The 14,369-nt window shown below is 39.0% G+C and overlaps 1 protein-coding gene across 1 annotated transcript; it reads left to right on the forward strand.

Annotated features, from left to right (window-relative positions):
• The first annotated feature begins 13 nt into the window (after positions 1–13).
• On the forward strand, positions 14–8,360 carry tmem248 (transmembrane protein 248). The gene is made up of 7 exons (XM_036579866.1): positions 14–335; positions 3,168–3,326; positions 4,039–4,324; positions 5,670–5,820; positions 6,240–6,423; positions 7,067–7,210; positions 7,409–8,360. Exons 1-7 carry the CDS (start codon positions 333–335, stop codon positions 7,427–7,429), a joined length of 948 nt encoding a protein of 315 aa, XP_036435759.1. The 5' UTR covers positions 14–332; the 3' UTR covers positions 7,430–8,360.
• Positions 8,361–14,369: the final 6,009 nt, after the last annotated feature.

Below are 14,369 nucleotides of genomic sequence, written 5' to 3' on the forward strand. Positions count from 1 at the left end.
CGAGTCTGATAGCGCTACGGCTACAGCCTGCGGTTTGTGGTAAACAGTGACGAGCGATACGTCGTAGTTAGAGAGCGCTAGCATTTTGAGCAACCCAGCTGCTCGTTGTAAGTTATTCAAAAAAGCAAACTCACTCGTCGCTTTTCAGAGTTGACAGGGACCGGCAAATAATGGGAAGGAGTTTACGCAGCTCCTGTACCGTCGCTCGCCCTGCCTATCCCCCAGCCCCGGTCTTTCCTCGCTCCGTTAGTCCGTCTGGATCAGCGACTGGAGCCTGCTAGCTCTGTCTGCCCGCCGCCCGCTTGCACTCGCCCTGCTAACACACCGCCAAAATGGTGAGTTTAGCGATTAATTTCAGTTTTTGTCATGTCACACATTTGTTTCGGTAACCCAGCTGAGTTTCGCTGCGTGTCTTCACAGGTATTTTTTCAATATTTGAGCTTTTAAGGTGGCTAACTAGCTAGCTAGCTACTAGGAACGCTAGTATAGCTGCAACTTGGGTCAGACAGCTAAAGCTAAAAAAGGCTAACCCAGCATAAAAGCACGGTGTCCTGTCTGCTTTGGATGTAGAGGCTATAATAGTTGTAAGAGCATCAGAACTTAGTGTTAAAACGTGCTTGTGTTATTAAAATTGTAATGGATAGTTACGTTAAATTTCAGCATTGCCATGGAGCAACGTTAGCCACATGCTAACTTTACAGCTGCGTAGCATGTCAGCTGGCCGAGTCCACAGTACTTTATTACAGGCTAGTTTAGTGCTTTTGGGTTCTGTTTCCCCTAAAAGTCGTTAAACGTGTATACATAAATAAGCCGATATAGCCGTGCAGCTATACTTTTTAGCCATTCCATCAAAATATTCTGCATTGGGTCATCTGCCTGGCTCAGCATGAACGCTTCTAGAAGTTCTCGCTAGAACTCTGCACGCAGAAACGCGTCTCTGACAGGAAGCCTGGACCAAATGTCCAAATGAGGATAATAAATGCATGAATTAATTGTGAATACGTGCATAATTATTTGTCTTGGTCAGGAGAATTTCTCACAAGGCTTGTCTGACATGAGTGCGGCGTGTGTGAGTGTGTGACATTGACTGATTCTTAGGCAGTCAACGTCGGTGACTAGCTGCAGTTCTGATAGTTTTCCTCATTGCTCCGAAGGGTAAGAGAATGCGGAGATGTCCACAAGCTTTTCAGAAGGCAAGGTCCTTCCGGTTAACATCCAAGGCCTATATTGTCTGGAAAGGCTGACTTTAGTTTGAAATGGACCAGGTCAGACAGTCGTGACGTAGCAGTGTTTTGCTTATGCAAACTGAGGGAAATTAGAAGGATCCAGGTCTTCAGATCTGGACCTTGAATCCAGTTCTCGGTTCTGGGTTTTGCTGTCAGTGGTAGGTGTGACACTGGGTGGCCAGTCAGTTACATCAACAGTTCAGTTAACTACCATTGATTACAAAATACAGAATTGGAAAGTGGATTCATGGTCTGGATGTGAAGACCTCTGGATTGGAAACATGCTGCTGGGGTTTTAAAGGGGAATTCCACCAGTTTTTAAAAAATTCTGAGTAATTCAGTTCTTGAGATGTAAACAGAGTCGTTCAGAGTGGTTTGATGTGAAGTGGCTCATTACAGACTCAGGTTTCTTTACAGTGGTGGTGATAGGAACCGGGGGTCGCCATGTCTGCAACGCAAATATAGCCATTTTATTACTATTCAAAGGTGCCAGTGAACCTACACGTGGCTCCTGTGGTTTTATATGCAAAGTTTATAGTAAAATAGAATATAAGTTTTCTTTGAGGACTGTTTTGCCTCGCAGTGCATTGCATGTACCCTTCCACCATGTATGGATTAAAATAAATGGATTAAAGTACATTTTAAGCCAAAAGCTTATCACAAAACTGTCATAACACAAAATCGCAGACATCAGGCAGCATATATGAAACCATTTCTTGTAATAACTGTCTGTGAGGGATTCAGAGGCATTAAACTCTTCAGATGTCTGGTTCCTGTATGTTTCTCTAGAACAGAGCATTTCTCATCAGAACCACTCTGAATGACTTTGTTTACATCCCAACCATTTAATTATGTAGTATCTTTGAAAAATCAGCAAGTCAGTTGCTTTCAGGTCTGCAGTGGAATTTGCCATTTCAAATCCCTTTTGTCTGTCCATGAATATCCAGGGTATTCTTTAATAACAAATGCCTTTTATGTAGGTCTGGGTAATATTAAACCGTTTCAGTAATGCAGTATATCCCAAATATATCATGTTATCTGTTAATATGTAAGTTAGCATTAATAAAGTGAATAAGTTTACATTCGTACAGTTATTGAACTGATACTTCCTGACTACTGCTACTCTGGATTCTTACAAATTTAACAGAACTTGTTTTGGTCTGTTTTCTTCTCTCAAAATGACAAAGTGTTGAAAACTAGACTCATTTATTTATAGTTTTTAAACTGTTTTATCAAAATGTAATGTTGTTAATGGTACAATAGTGATAAATCTGAAAACATATTTTTTCTTTGAGGACTATTTTACCTTATAAAGCCCTGCATGTATCCCTCCACCATGAGTGGATTAAAATACATGGATTAAATACATTTCAAGATTAAATCTTATTCTGAAACAATTAAAATACATTTGAAGCTTAAACCTTGATGAAAAAATGCTAGACATCAGGCAGCATATATCCAAACATCTAAGCAATGTTATGGAATAAAACATTATGCAAGAAACAGTGCTTATTACTGATGCACTGATCAGTATCAGTATCTTGCGCTACATTTGTTATTTGTGTCAAGTCAGTCATTCCGACAGTCCAACAGGAGGGTTTTTTTGTTGATGTTTGTAGGATTTTCATTGCATTGAGCTTTAAGCATCTTTAGCGTGATCCCTGTCCTGTGTTGTGCATCTGTCGCTTTCACATGATGTTCAGTTACTGTATTCCATATAGAATATATGGGTTTGTGTTCTTACCTTGATTATTGCCACATAGACAGTCGTGTTACGTGTCCTACATAATTAATCTATTCGGAGCTGCTGATGAGCATGCATTTATAATCACAGTTTTACTGTTGCATGAACAACAGAAATGTAAACATTTCTTTGTCAACAGAAAAGTCTTAGGGTTTTATTTAAGTTCAATCTGAAATAGTCATTTTTCCTGTGTGCAGGTGTTCTTATTAAATCCTCTGGAGAACCTGAAGACCTACATAAGTAACCGTCCACCGCTGGTCATATTTATGGTCAGTGTCAGTGCTGTGGCCATCACTTTCCTCACAATTGGATATTTCTTCAAGATCAAGGAGATTAAATCACCTGAAATGACAGAGGTAGGAGGCTGTTTTCATTTATTCAGATGTTTGTTTGTTAATAATTTTATTTTGAATGTGGAACAAAGTATGCACATGTCACAGATTAATTAATAAAGACTTTAACCCAGGAGGCAGGAACATCCAGCTGTATTCAGTCACAAAAGACAGAATGTTGTAAAGAGCAGATGAAATATTAATGATCTTCTTGGTTAATAAATAAGTAGGTAAACAAATCGATCTGAACTTTTTGGTAGTTTGTATTAAACAGTTACAGTTTGCTGATAAGAGTTAACATTCAGTCTATTACCAGCCCTTGCAGTGTAACCCATAACTTACTACTATACAAACCTACTATAAAAACAGAATTCACAGAACTATTTTTGCTGAGCAAAGACTAACCTTGAATAATTAGGGGTGACATATTATTTAAAGACTAGGCAGCTAATACATTATTCACTAATGAATGAGAAAACATAGTAATTATTACTGGTCCAATAATGGAATTACAGCCCGTAATAGTCAATAATTTAATGACCCACTGGTGCTCCTGCAAATACTGCTACACATACCAACGCTTCCCTCTTTAGTACTTCATGTATGGATTATAGTGTGAGTTTGCTTAAGATGCAGAAAAGTCAACATTGTTAATGACTACAGTGAGGTGCTAATTATCTGTTAGTGTTATTGGCCTGGAAATTCCATAATTAGTGCATCTATAATTCTTATTCAGGACTGGAACACATTCCTTCTTCGCTTCAATGAGCTGGACTTCTGCATCTCCGAGAACGAGACGCTGAAGCATGGCCTGAACGAGTCCACAACTCCAGAGAGCACGGTGACCAGCAGCCAGTCACGTTCCAGTACTCAGGCCCCTCTGCTGCTAGAGGACCCTGGCCCCATCAACATCTCTGTCCCTATCACGCTCACCTTGGACCCCCTGAGGCCATTCGGGGGCTATTCACGCAACATCACCCACCTCTATGCCAGCGTGATTGGGCAGCAAGTTGGTTTGGCTGGTAATAATAATAATAATAATAGTAATAATAATAATAACAACGGTAATAACATTAGGGTGCAGCGATACCACTTTTTTCCTGCAAAAACAGAGCACTGGCACTGATACTAGCTTACCTTTTACCTAACCTAGATCTAACCTAACTACTTGATGGGCATTGTGAATGATACAGTCGTAGGCACGTTTGGGCATCCCTAGTCAAATTACATGATTTGTTGATTTTCTAAGCAGATTTTAATGCACCATTACTGGTTTGTTTGCAGAAATTAAACGTTAGTTTTATGGCTTAAATTTTACGTTTAATATGATAAACTCAGCAAGTAAATGCTGAGTAAAATGTAAAATGTAATTGTTTAAGTTTGTTCTCTGTAGATGCACTTAGAAAATCAGCAAAACGTAATTTGACCAGGGATGTTCAAAATTTTTCATATGACTTTGTATATTACCTACTGAAAGCACATTGTTGTGGGTTTCAGCTGATTGATGGGTGCACTAGCCCAGCTAGCAGGCTGCCATGCTAAAGTCAGACCCTAGGCTTAAAGCTGTTGTTACCCCAAGAGACTGGCAGTTTATTCATTATGTCTTTCTAATGTCCGTTCCCTAAGTAACAACCTGGACTAACGTTACCTCAGACTGTCAGACTGATCACAAAGTGGGAGAATGATTACTGAAAAAGCCTGATTCAGCCATTCATGTAAATGAAATCCAGCCATTATATCATCCTTTACTGTTGCTTTATTAACTGTTTCTACTACTATTTTTACTGTACTTTGTTGATGCAACACTATTTATAGAGCACTTTTTATACCGCAGCTGCTCAAAGTACTTTACAGACAGGTGATTTTAAAAAAAAGCGCTAAGTAAAAGTGTGAAGGGGCTTTCTTAAGGGGGAATGGGAGTTTGTTTAAAACTGTGTAACCAAACATGCATATACACCAAATGATAAGAAGTGGAAGCCAGGTGGTCATTTTTTTTATTTTCTCCCCACTGGTTATTTTCACAGTGTTACATCATGTGGAGTTTTGAACTGGAGAGCCCCCCCCTCCCCTTTTTTCTTTTCTTTTTTTTCCCCTTAGTGCGGTCTTGTTAATCAGTGATAGCGAAACAGTGTGCTTTTTGTGTGGAATAGAACAGCATAGTAACATTTTCTTTGTAGTAAATGCCAATAGGATCAGGTATTGACATTTTTTACATGGGTGAAGTGCAGTCCAAGTAAAACAGTGGTGCTTTGTAAACAAACGCGCTGACTAAAGCTGATTGCCTTATAGATGTAACTTGCATGCTGCCTTTACAGAGCTTTTCAATGATTCTGCTGTGCATGTATGTTTTTTTTTGTGTGTGTGCAGGCAGGGAAGCCCACGAAGAGATGAACATCACCTTCACTCTGCCTGCATCCTGGAACTCTGATGAATGTGTGCTGCACGGTCATTGTGAGCAGGTGGTCTTCAGCACTTGCATGACCATTACTGCAGCCAGTAACGTCTTCCCTGTCACAGTGTGAGTTGTTTTAAACTCTATGTGCTGCAGGTCTTCATCATTGTTAACCAAGCCTTTATTTGTTCTGTATTGTCCTGTCAGTTTCCTCAAATATTGACATGGCTTTATGCTGTTGATTCAGCAAAGTCTCGTAGGCTGGTGTCTATTGAATAGTTGAGTCGTTGTCATTGTGTCTGTCAAGATCAAGTCAAAACTAAATAAAAGGAGAATAGTCTAGAAGATCCTTTTGACATAAAAGTGAGAAGTAAGCTGTTCATGTTGTACATTGCTAAGCCTCAGATCATTAAAGTGCAAGTTGACAACAGGCAAATATTTGAAGGCATTCTTTTTTTTAATTATTTATTTATTTATGTTTATTTATTTACTCAGTTCTCTCATTCTGAATCAAACCTTGATTCAAACCTCGTTTCCCCCTCCAGGCAGCCACCCCACTGTGTTCCAGAGACGTACAGCAACGCGACATCCTGGTACAAAATCTTCACCACAGCACGGGACTCGGACACCAAATACACACAGGACTACAATCCGTTTTGGTGTTACAAAGGTGCCATTGGGAAGGTGTACCACGCTCTGAACCCCAAACTCACTGTCATCGTTCCAGACGTGAGTGCAAACTCAAAAACTCAAAGGAAATTCTGAACATATTAATTTGTTGTTTATAGCTATATATGAAATGGGACATTGAATTGCAGGCTTGCTGATGGCCTTTTCAGACTTTTATATTGCATAATGTCCCCATTACAGGTGTAGAGAGAGAAAAAATTTGCACTACCAATTCAGACCACCAAGCCAATTAACAAACATGGCTCAGTGCCAAAAACCAGTTAGATGTTGCTTTAAAAATCTTCACATTAGAAGACGCTCACACACTCGCACGTGTTTAGCAGTGTGAGGTTTTACCACAAGGTAAGCTATTGCCGCACATGTCGCTTTTGTGTGCATCATTTAAGGAGAAGAAACATGAACCCACACCAGCAGCATGTCCCAAATGCACGTTTGTCACAGATTTCAAAATTTTCTTTTCATAGAACTTTTCAAAGCAACACCTGACTGATTGTTTTTTGTTTTTTTTTGTACTGAAGCATGCTTATTACTTGTGAATACAAAGTATATAGTTATGTTTTTGTTATTCTGGCCAGAAGATTCTTTGGCTTGGTGGCCTGAGTGCCCAGTGCAGATTTGTATATTTGTCTGCCCCTGCTTATAAATATTGCTGAGCTGAGGAGTGTTTTCTTTCCTTTGACAGGATGATCGCTCCCTCATCAACCTGCACCTAATGCACACCAGCTACTTCCTGTTTGTGATGGTGATTACAATGTTCTGCTATGCAGTCATCAAAGGCAGACCTGGCAAAGTAAGACAGACCAACCCAGATTTCTGTCCAGAAAAGGTAGGACACATTCTTTTATCAATAAATGACAAAAACACAAATGTGTCAGAGCTAAGGCTGTTTAATCCTGTCTGCCGTGTTCTGTAGTAGATTACATTTGGGTTGTGTACCAGTTATACAGTGTCTATTATGAAAGCTGTGGCTCACATTCAATATAAAAACACTTTGTTACATGCTTAACCTGTCTGTCTTTTTCAGGTGGCCTTGTCAGAGGGATAAGCGGGGTCAAAGGTAGACATACGGACTGAACCATATCAGCAGTAGAGGGGCGCATCTGAACTGAACCATATCAGAAATAGGGGTGGGAAAGAAAAATACTTGTTGCCTACTGAACCCTGGAGATGGGTGCAAAAACTCTGTAATGCGAATCTCTGCAACGTTGGGTCACTCCAACCAAAGACTTTCAAGTGCCTGTGTCTACTGTGTAAATATTTGTAGGACCCTTAAATTCAGTACAGAAGCACTCTGCCTAAATCCTCCCTTTCCCCATGTGCCATCCATGTCCAAGTCCTCCCCACGCAATATCATCTGAGAATAGAGAAGTATGGCGGGATGGGCAACAGCACTTCCACATATTATCATCATCCAGTGTCATGTTTGATTTTTCTGCACCTTTTTTGCTGGTCGCATGCAGAAAGTCATGGCTACCTGTGACGTCTCTTGTGGTGATCAGCCATGGCTTTCCTTGGAGAGGACGGACTGTTGTTTTGTTTATTTTTTCTTTGCCTTCTCGTTTGCCCTCGTGTCTTTTGTCGTTCCTTCATGAAGGATCTTCAGTGGCGTTTATCAGATATGGCTTGGACTAGTGTCTGCTCTTTGGCTCTGGAAGGTGATATTTGATTCTAGTAGGAGAGTAGGCCAGCAGACTCATTATAAATATTATGGTCTGGAATTTTTGTTTTTGTTGGTTTTTGGAGGACCATGTCACATAATTTGACTTCCCCACTGATTTTTGCCTTTTTGTTGTACACCCAAAGTGTGCATACATGCTACCTAGTTATCAAAAGATGCAAGGGTCCTTCCTCATTATATAAAACGAACTGTAAAAGAGACCAAGACCCGAAAAACAGGATGATGTTTGGATTGGTTGATGATTTGTCTGGTTTGTGATCCATCGGGTATAACTGAATGTTTTGATTGTAAGTAGCTCAAATGTCATTTGTTGTTGGATGACTTTGTGATTGATTTATTGTGTACAAAGTAAGGAATACTTCACTGGCAATGATTCATCACTTTGGGTTTACCTCTCTTTTATATTTCACTTTGATTATACTGGAACACTGAATGAGTGAATGTACTTTTAAAACTACAGCAGAATTAACCGGCGTAGTGCAGCATAAAAATCACTTGTACAGTTATCATCTGATTTGAAATGTGATGTAAAAATTACTGTAATTTTAAGTTCTTTTATCATTTATAATCTCTTTACCTCGGACCTTATTTCTCCTTTTTATTTTTGAGAAGAAAACAGCTCTCTTTGACAGGTTTAATACATCTCTCAAATGCATTGGATTTCCTACATTCTGCGTTCTGTGTTTTAACACTGGGTGTTGTCAATTGCTTCGAAGACCTGCAACTTTTTATTTAGTTTTTTTTTTCCCCCATTTTATTTTCAGCTCAGTTAAGTTACCTAATATAAAGCCTCTGCTGTTTTACCTCCCTTTCCATACCAAATGTTGTATCATTCCAGGACATATCAGATGTTTGCTTTCCATTCAGATCATTTTTTTCAGTGCAGTTATATCAGCTTGACATTCTCAGAGATGAAATGTAGTATCTTAAGTACATTTGCCTCCATAACTTCACCCTTTCATTTTTGCCTCACTATTTCGATTGTTCCGTTTTTGCCTGCAAACAAACTGCCTTAATGTTCTCTCATTCTCCTCTGAGTCAGGTTTTATGCTCACATTGCTGTTTATATGTAAATCCGCCTCACATTTACAAGGATCCGTTTTTGTGGCTGTCCAAACTGGATTCATGTGCACCGTTTCAATGCTTCACCCAGACAATAGTCCTTTTTGTCTGATCTAGGCTATTGTTGCTTCTTCCATCTCTTGACCTAGCCCTTCATTAGCACATAACACGGCGACATCAAACCACTAACGTGCCTTTGCACTAGTCAGCTGCATCACCCATGTAAATAGCATGTCCATTTTAGAACACTTTGAGGAATGCTTAAGGAGTCTTAATGAGCTTTTCCCTCAGCTGTCCTGATGTAATCAATTCAAGTTGAAATAAACTTTTCTCTTATCCACACATTGCCCATTTCATCTCTAACTACATGTCAGAAACAATAACAGCTCGAATCAGCCTGCTCTCTGCTGTGGTATGACTGGATACAGTGGAGAAATGCTTTTACTGTGGTGTTATGCTTAAAACTGAGCATTACTTAATTTGCCAGTAGTTGAGAGAAATTGTGCTTTGCAAGGGAGTACGTATTGACCATCAGGATAAGGACTGGTTATAGTTACGGATGTGCTCACTATGTGTTTCAGAAAAGCAATATATCCTTTTTTTTGTTTTTTAAGAGAGTGCTGTTGCCATGCTTATGTTCCTGGCTTTGTCTTATTTAAAAGCTGCTCAGTTTTATGATGACGATGCAAAGGCATATACGCCTTTGCTGAATTCATTTTAGTTTTGTATCAGGAGTTTTCGATTTGACTTGACCTGTCTACACTCTGCCCACAAATGTGTTCTTTAGAAGCTACAGTAGCTAGGTTGTGCAATCTTTAGAGCGATGGTCCAAGTCCTGCGTAAAGCTACATTATCTAATCTTTGGGGATCTGGTGGAAATGTGTAATTGCACGCAACATGCAATCTGATAAATGCAAGCATGTTGAAAGAGTATTCAAAGAGAACTCAGAATTTGGTGAAGGACTTGTCTTCTGAGGATGTAAGTGAATTACTATTGTCCTCATGTCTATACATCTGTATAACATTTTTACATTTGAGACCCAAACATCGAGCTAGACCTTTTTGAGCCCGTGTGTGTGATGTGAATCCATAGAGCTTGTGCAAAATCTGACTTAAGTGAGTTTTCTTTCCTCCTGTCTCTGTAATGCCACTTTTTTTAAACAACAAAATCTTGCGTGGTGCAGCTTTAACCTAATAAGAAATTGCAGTTTTTGTTGAAAGACTTAAATTTAAATGGTCACTCATCATCTAAGCCGCTTTTTGTCCTCCTGGGTTGTGGGGGGTGCTAGAGCAGCGTTCCTAGTGTTCACTTGGGGGGAAGGCAGGAAACACCCTGGACAGGAATGTTTTGCATTATTACTTTTAAATGATATTTATTTTGTATGCATGTGGAAGGTTACACTGTTATGAAAGATTAAATATAGTATTTGTTGTGTAATCAAGCTAACATTAGTCTTTTACAACCTGCTTTCTTTTCGATTAACTACAACAACATAGTCCAGCTCAGTAGAGTAGCATTTTAACCTGGAAGCTCAATGTTATGTCGCCATTCTAAATAAATAGCTTGAATGGGATTTTGGTCAGCGTTCTCAAACGTTTGTCCAACGATGTAGCCGTTCTGACAAAAGAACACATTTGTGGGCGTCTCATGGGTTTGTAATACTTGTAATCCAGATCCAGAAAATGAGGTTAGATCATGTAAAATCTAGCAAACCACACAAGCAAGAATGACAGATGTAATGATTTCTTTACTGTTTGCTTTCACTGGAACACAATGAAAATTCTCAAACGGGTTCCATGGATGCTGCCTGTAGCTCGGATCATATTGATCTGCCCCCTTTGTTCCCTTTAATTTTGGGACATTGAGTAAAATGTACTAATGATGTACACAGACGGTGGATGGCCCTCCTGTAGATTTTAAGAGCTGAAGGACACGCAATTGACCAGATTCCCTTCTCGTAAGGTTCCGACTGTGACGCCATTGCAATTCCTTCACTTGTCTTGTTGCATGGTTGTAAATGTCCTACCTGCTGACCGGTTTGTAAGAAGACAATCCTACTGTTATGTGTGCTCTTTGTAAAATTCTGTAGGCACATGCTTCGCTGAATAAAATCAAACCTAACAATGAGCGGTTATCATTTTCTCTTGATTGCGATTCGATTGGGTCAATATTAGACTATAGCTTTATGTTTCCAAACTTAAAAGAGCAAAGAGAAATCTCCAGAGCAGATTTTTCACCGATTTCTGCTATTTTGCTTTATAGAGTGCCATTAGATGGAAGGGAAATGAATTTCTTTCATCTAAGATCAAAGTTCATCACACAATGAAGCATCCATTAGAGGAACGCTGAAAGCAGAGAGCAGGTAAGGCTTGCCTTGAAGCAGAAGTCTCGTTGCGTATTTAAGTGGCTGGTGTGGATGTGGTGGTGCGGGGGAGCGAAGGGTGCACTTCATGGCCAGCTGGGTGAAACTAATTCTATTTTCTGTCAATAATGGAATCAGTGGCTGCCTGCACTAGTGTACCTGAGGAAGAGCTCTGACCTTTTAGTGGATTCTGTCATTCTGCGAACAAACAAAACTGGCTGCTCGGCCTTCAGGCTCTGGGGTCTACACCTAGTTAGTGAAGCAGGTGTTCCAGATGCACTTTCTCACTGTTGGAGGTCAAATAAGACTGCATCAAGGGGGTGGTGTACACAGACTAGCATATATAGACTATTGAGTATTGCATAATTTCTGAACGGACCTGTTACAAAACTTTTCAATGCTGAACTTTCAATATTGCAGTTAAGCCATAATAGAGGACTTTACATCAAATTCATGGTTTATTCCTACAAACCCAATTCCAAAAAGATGTATGTGAAATGCAATGTTAGAAGTAAAGGTTCTTTGCAGGTATGTTTCCCGTTCATCAAGGTACAAGCAATGTAAATGTACCCTCAAAGGTACAACAGTGGTTTTGAGGTCCAGTCGCTTACCTTAAATAAGTTTTTCGCAGTGGAAAAGTACACAGTTGTACTTTTCGTAATCTTTCATAACGTTTTAAAGCAGAACAATAAAATAAGACTGGAGACGAGACGGGGAGAGTGGAGTCAATACAACTTAGACAATATAATTTCAATAGATTATGGTACAATAATGTTCCCTATGGTATGAGGGTACCATCCCTGTAACAGTTTTTCTGAGAGTGTGTACTAAATTGAGAACGGTATATAACATAATATATGATGTTTTACTTTATGAATGTCATTGATTTTTGTTAATATATGCCCTTTTGAAATATACTGTTATAAAAGTCTTCAGCTGTGCAATCGTACGGGTCTTTCATTGTTGTGTTTTGTACACATTTTTAATAGGAGACAGGTCTGGAGCAGGCCAGTCTAGCACCCACATGCTCTGATTACACAGCCATGCTGTTGTAACACATGCAGAATGTAGCTTTATGTTGTCATGTTGAAATAAGCATGAATGTCCCTGAAAAAGAGAGTACCTAGAAGGCAGAATATGTTGCTCAAAATGTGCTAAGCTTTAATGATGCAGATATGCAAGTTGCCAACTAATACCCCCAAGCTATGACAGACGCTGGCTTTTGAACTTGGCTGGTAACAGCCTGGATGGTCTTTTCCATTCATTGCCCTCTATGCACAGAGATTTCTTTGGATTCCCTGAGACTAGTAAGGTAGTAAGGTAAAACATTATTTATCTTTGTACTGTTTTTGTTCAAATAGAGGTCAAAGTGAATTTATGAATAACTGCTTTCTGCTTTCATTAGCATTTCACATACTGCCCCAACTTTTTTTGGAACTACATCTGGAGGACTATGTCCAAAAAAACAGTTAACTCCTTTCCTTGCAATCGTATATACTTGAAGGGACCATAACATTCTTTTGTGTTTTCTTTCCTCTGAGGTTCACGTATGAGGTCTGTATGGTTTAATATACCAGAACCAACCATTTTACATGACCATTTTCCAACTTTTTTTTTATCTCTTACACAAAAAAAAATATTTTTGTTACTCCGCCTTTAAGACTGATGTAAATTATCTCTGTTCTAATTGGCTGCATTGTATTGTGCCTTATTCAAAAAGCCAAAAAGTGTGTACGTTCACTGGTTGTTGTTTTGAACAGTGCATAAAATGGATATACATTGCGTTGCAGACACTAAGACCCCTGGTTCCTATCACCACCATGGTGAAGAAATCTGAGTCAGTGATTTTCTCTACAATTAACCATTTCACATCAAGACACTCTGAAAGACTTTGTTTACATCTTAATGACTGCATTATTGGAAAATTTTGAAAAATGGAAATTCCCCTGTAACTCCAGGCTAAAGTAGGCCTAGATCTCATTAAAGCTTTTATTCTGGCTGTCTTAACACCAAAGTTAAAGAAATATCACCTACTCCACTATTGTTAGCACAAGAACCTGAAAAAATGAATAAAACAGTATATGGAAATTTATTGCATTATTCTTTCATTCGCCATCTTTCACTAAAATCACTGTCAGTGATCAATACCAAGCATCTGGGTTCATCCTATCAAAGGTGATGAAGAGGGGAGGGCCTACACTATTCAAACGACTGCTTTTCAGATGACTGCACTTTTTCTCTAAGTCGCTTTTAAATTCTCTCAGTAGTCTTTTTATTTGTGTTCTTTTTTGAAACATAGAAAATCAAATTGAATCTTGACCTCAGAATTGAAAAATCACCACACCTGAAAATTTGTGAATCAGTGGAAGCCAATTCCCGCCAGGTAGAGGAGGAAAAAAAATGTAGTTTTTACCTTCGTCTCTGTTACTAAGTCAAATTATTGACTAAGTATCTCTAAATATTCATCATGACTTATTTTCCTAAAATACTGACTTATTTTCTTGAAATTGAGATACTATGTTGAAATGATGAGTAATAAAATAAAAATTGAAAAGTTTTTTTGCGAGATGCTATAGTTATTTCGACATAGTAGGTCAATACCTTTGAGAAAAGAAGTCACTGAGTGTGTTTACATGCACTCAGTACTCACAATCAGATTTCTGCAGGTATCTGATTATTCAGATGGTGATACTCTGATTTCTTAGATCGGAGTAAGGTCTAAAGAGAGCTGCATTTTAGCTTAAGGATGAGGATTTCTCAGTGCATGTAAGGGCTTACTCAGATTTCTTTCGGATTTCTCAGTCTGCGCATGTGTGAAAACAGACGGCGGTACCGGAAATAAGCAAGCAGTAATTCATGTAATATTTCTAGGTCTACTGCAA

This window comes from Colossoma macropomum, unplaced genomic scaffold, assembly GCF_904425465.1.
Source record: "Colossoma macropomum unplaced genomic scaffold, Colossoma_macropomum, whole genome shotgun sequence".
Lineage (NCBI taxonomy): Eukaryota > Metazoa > Chordata > Actinopteri > Characiformes > Serrasalmidae > Colossoma > Colossoma macropomum.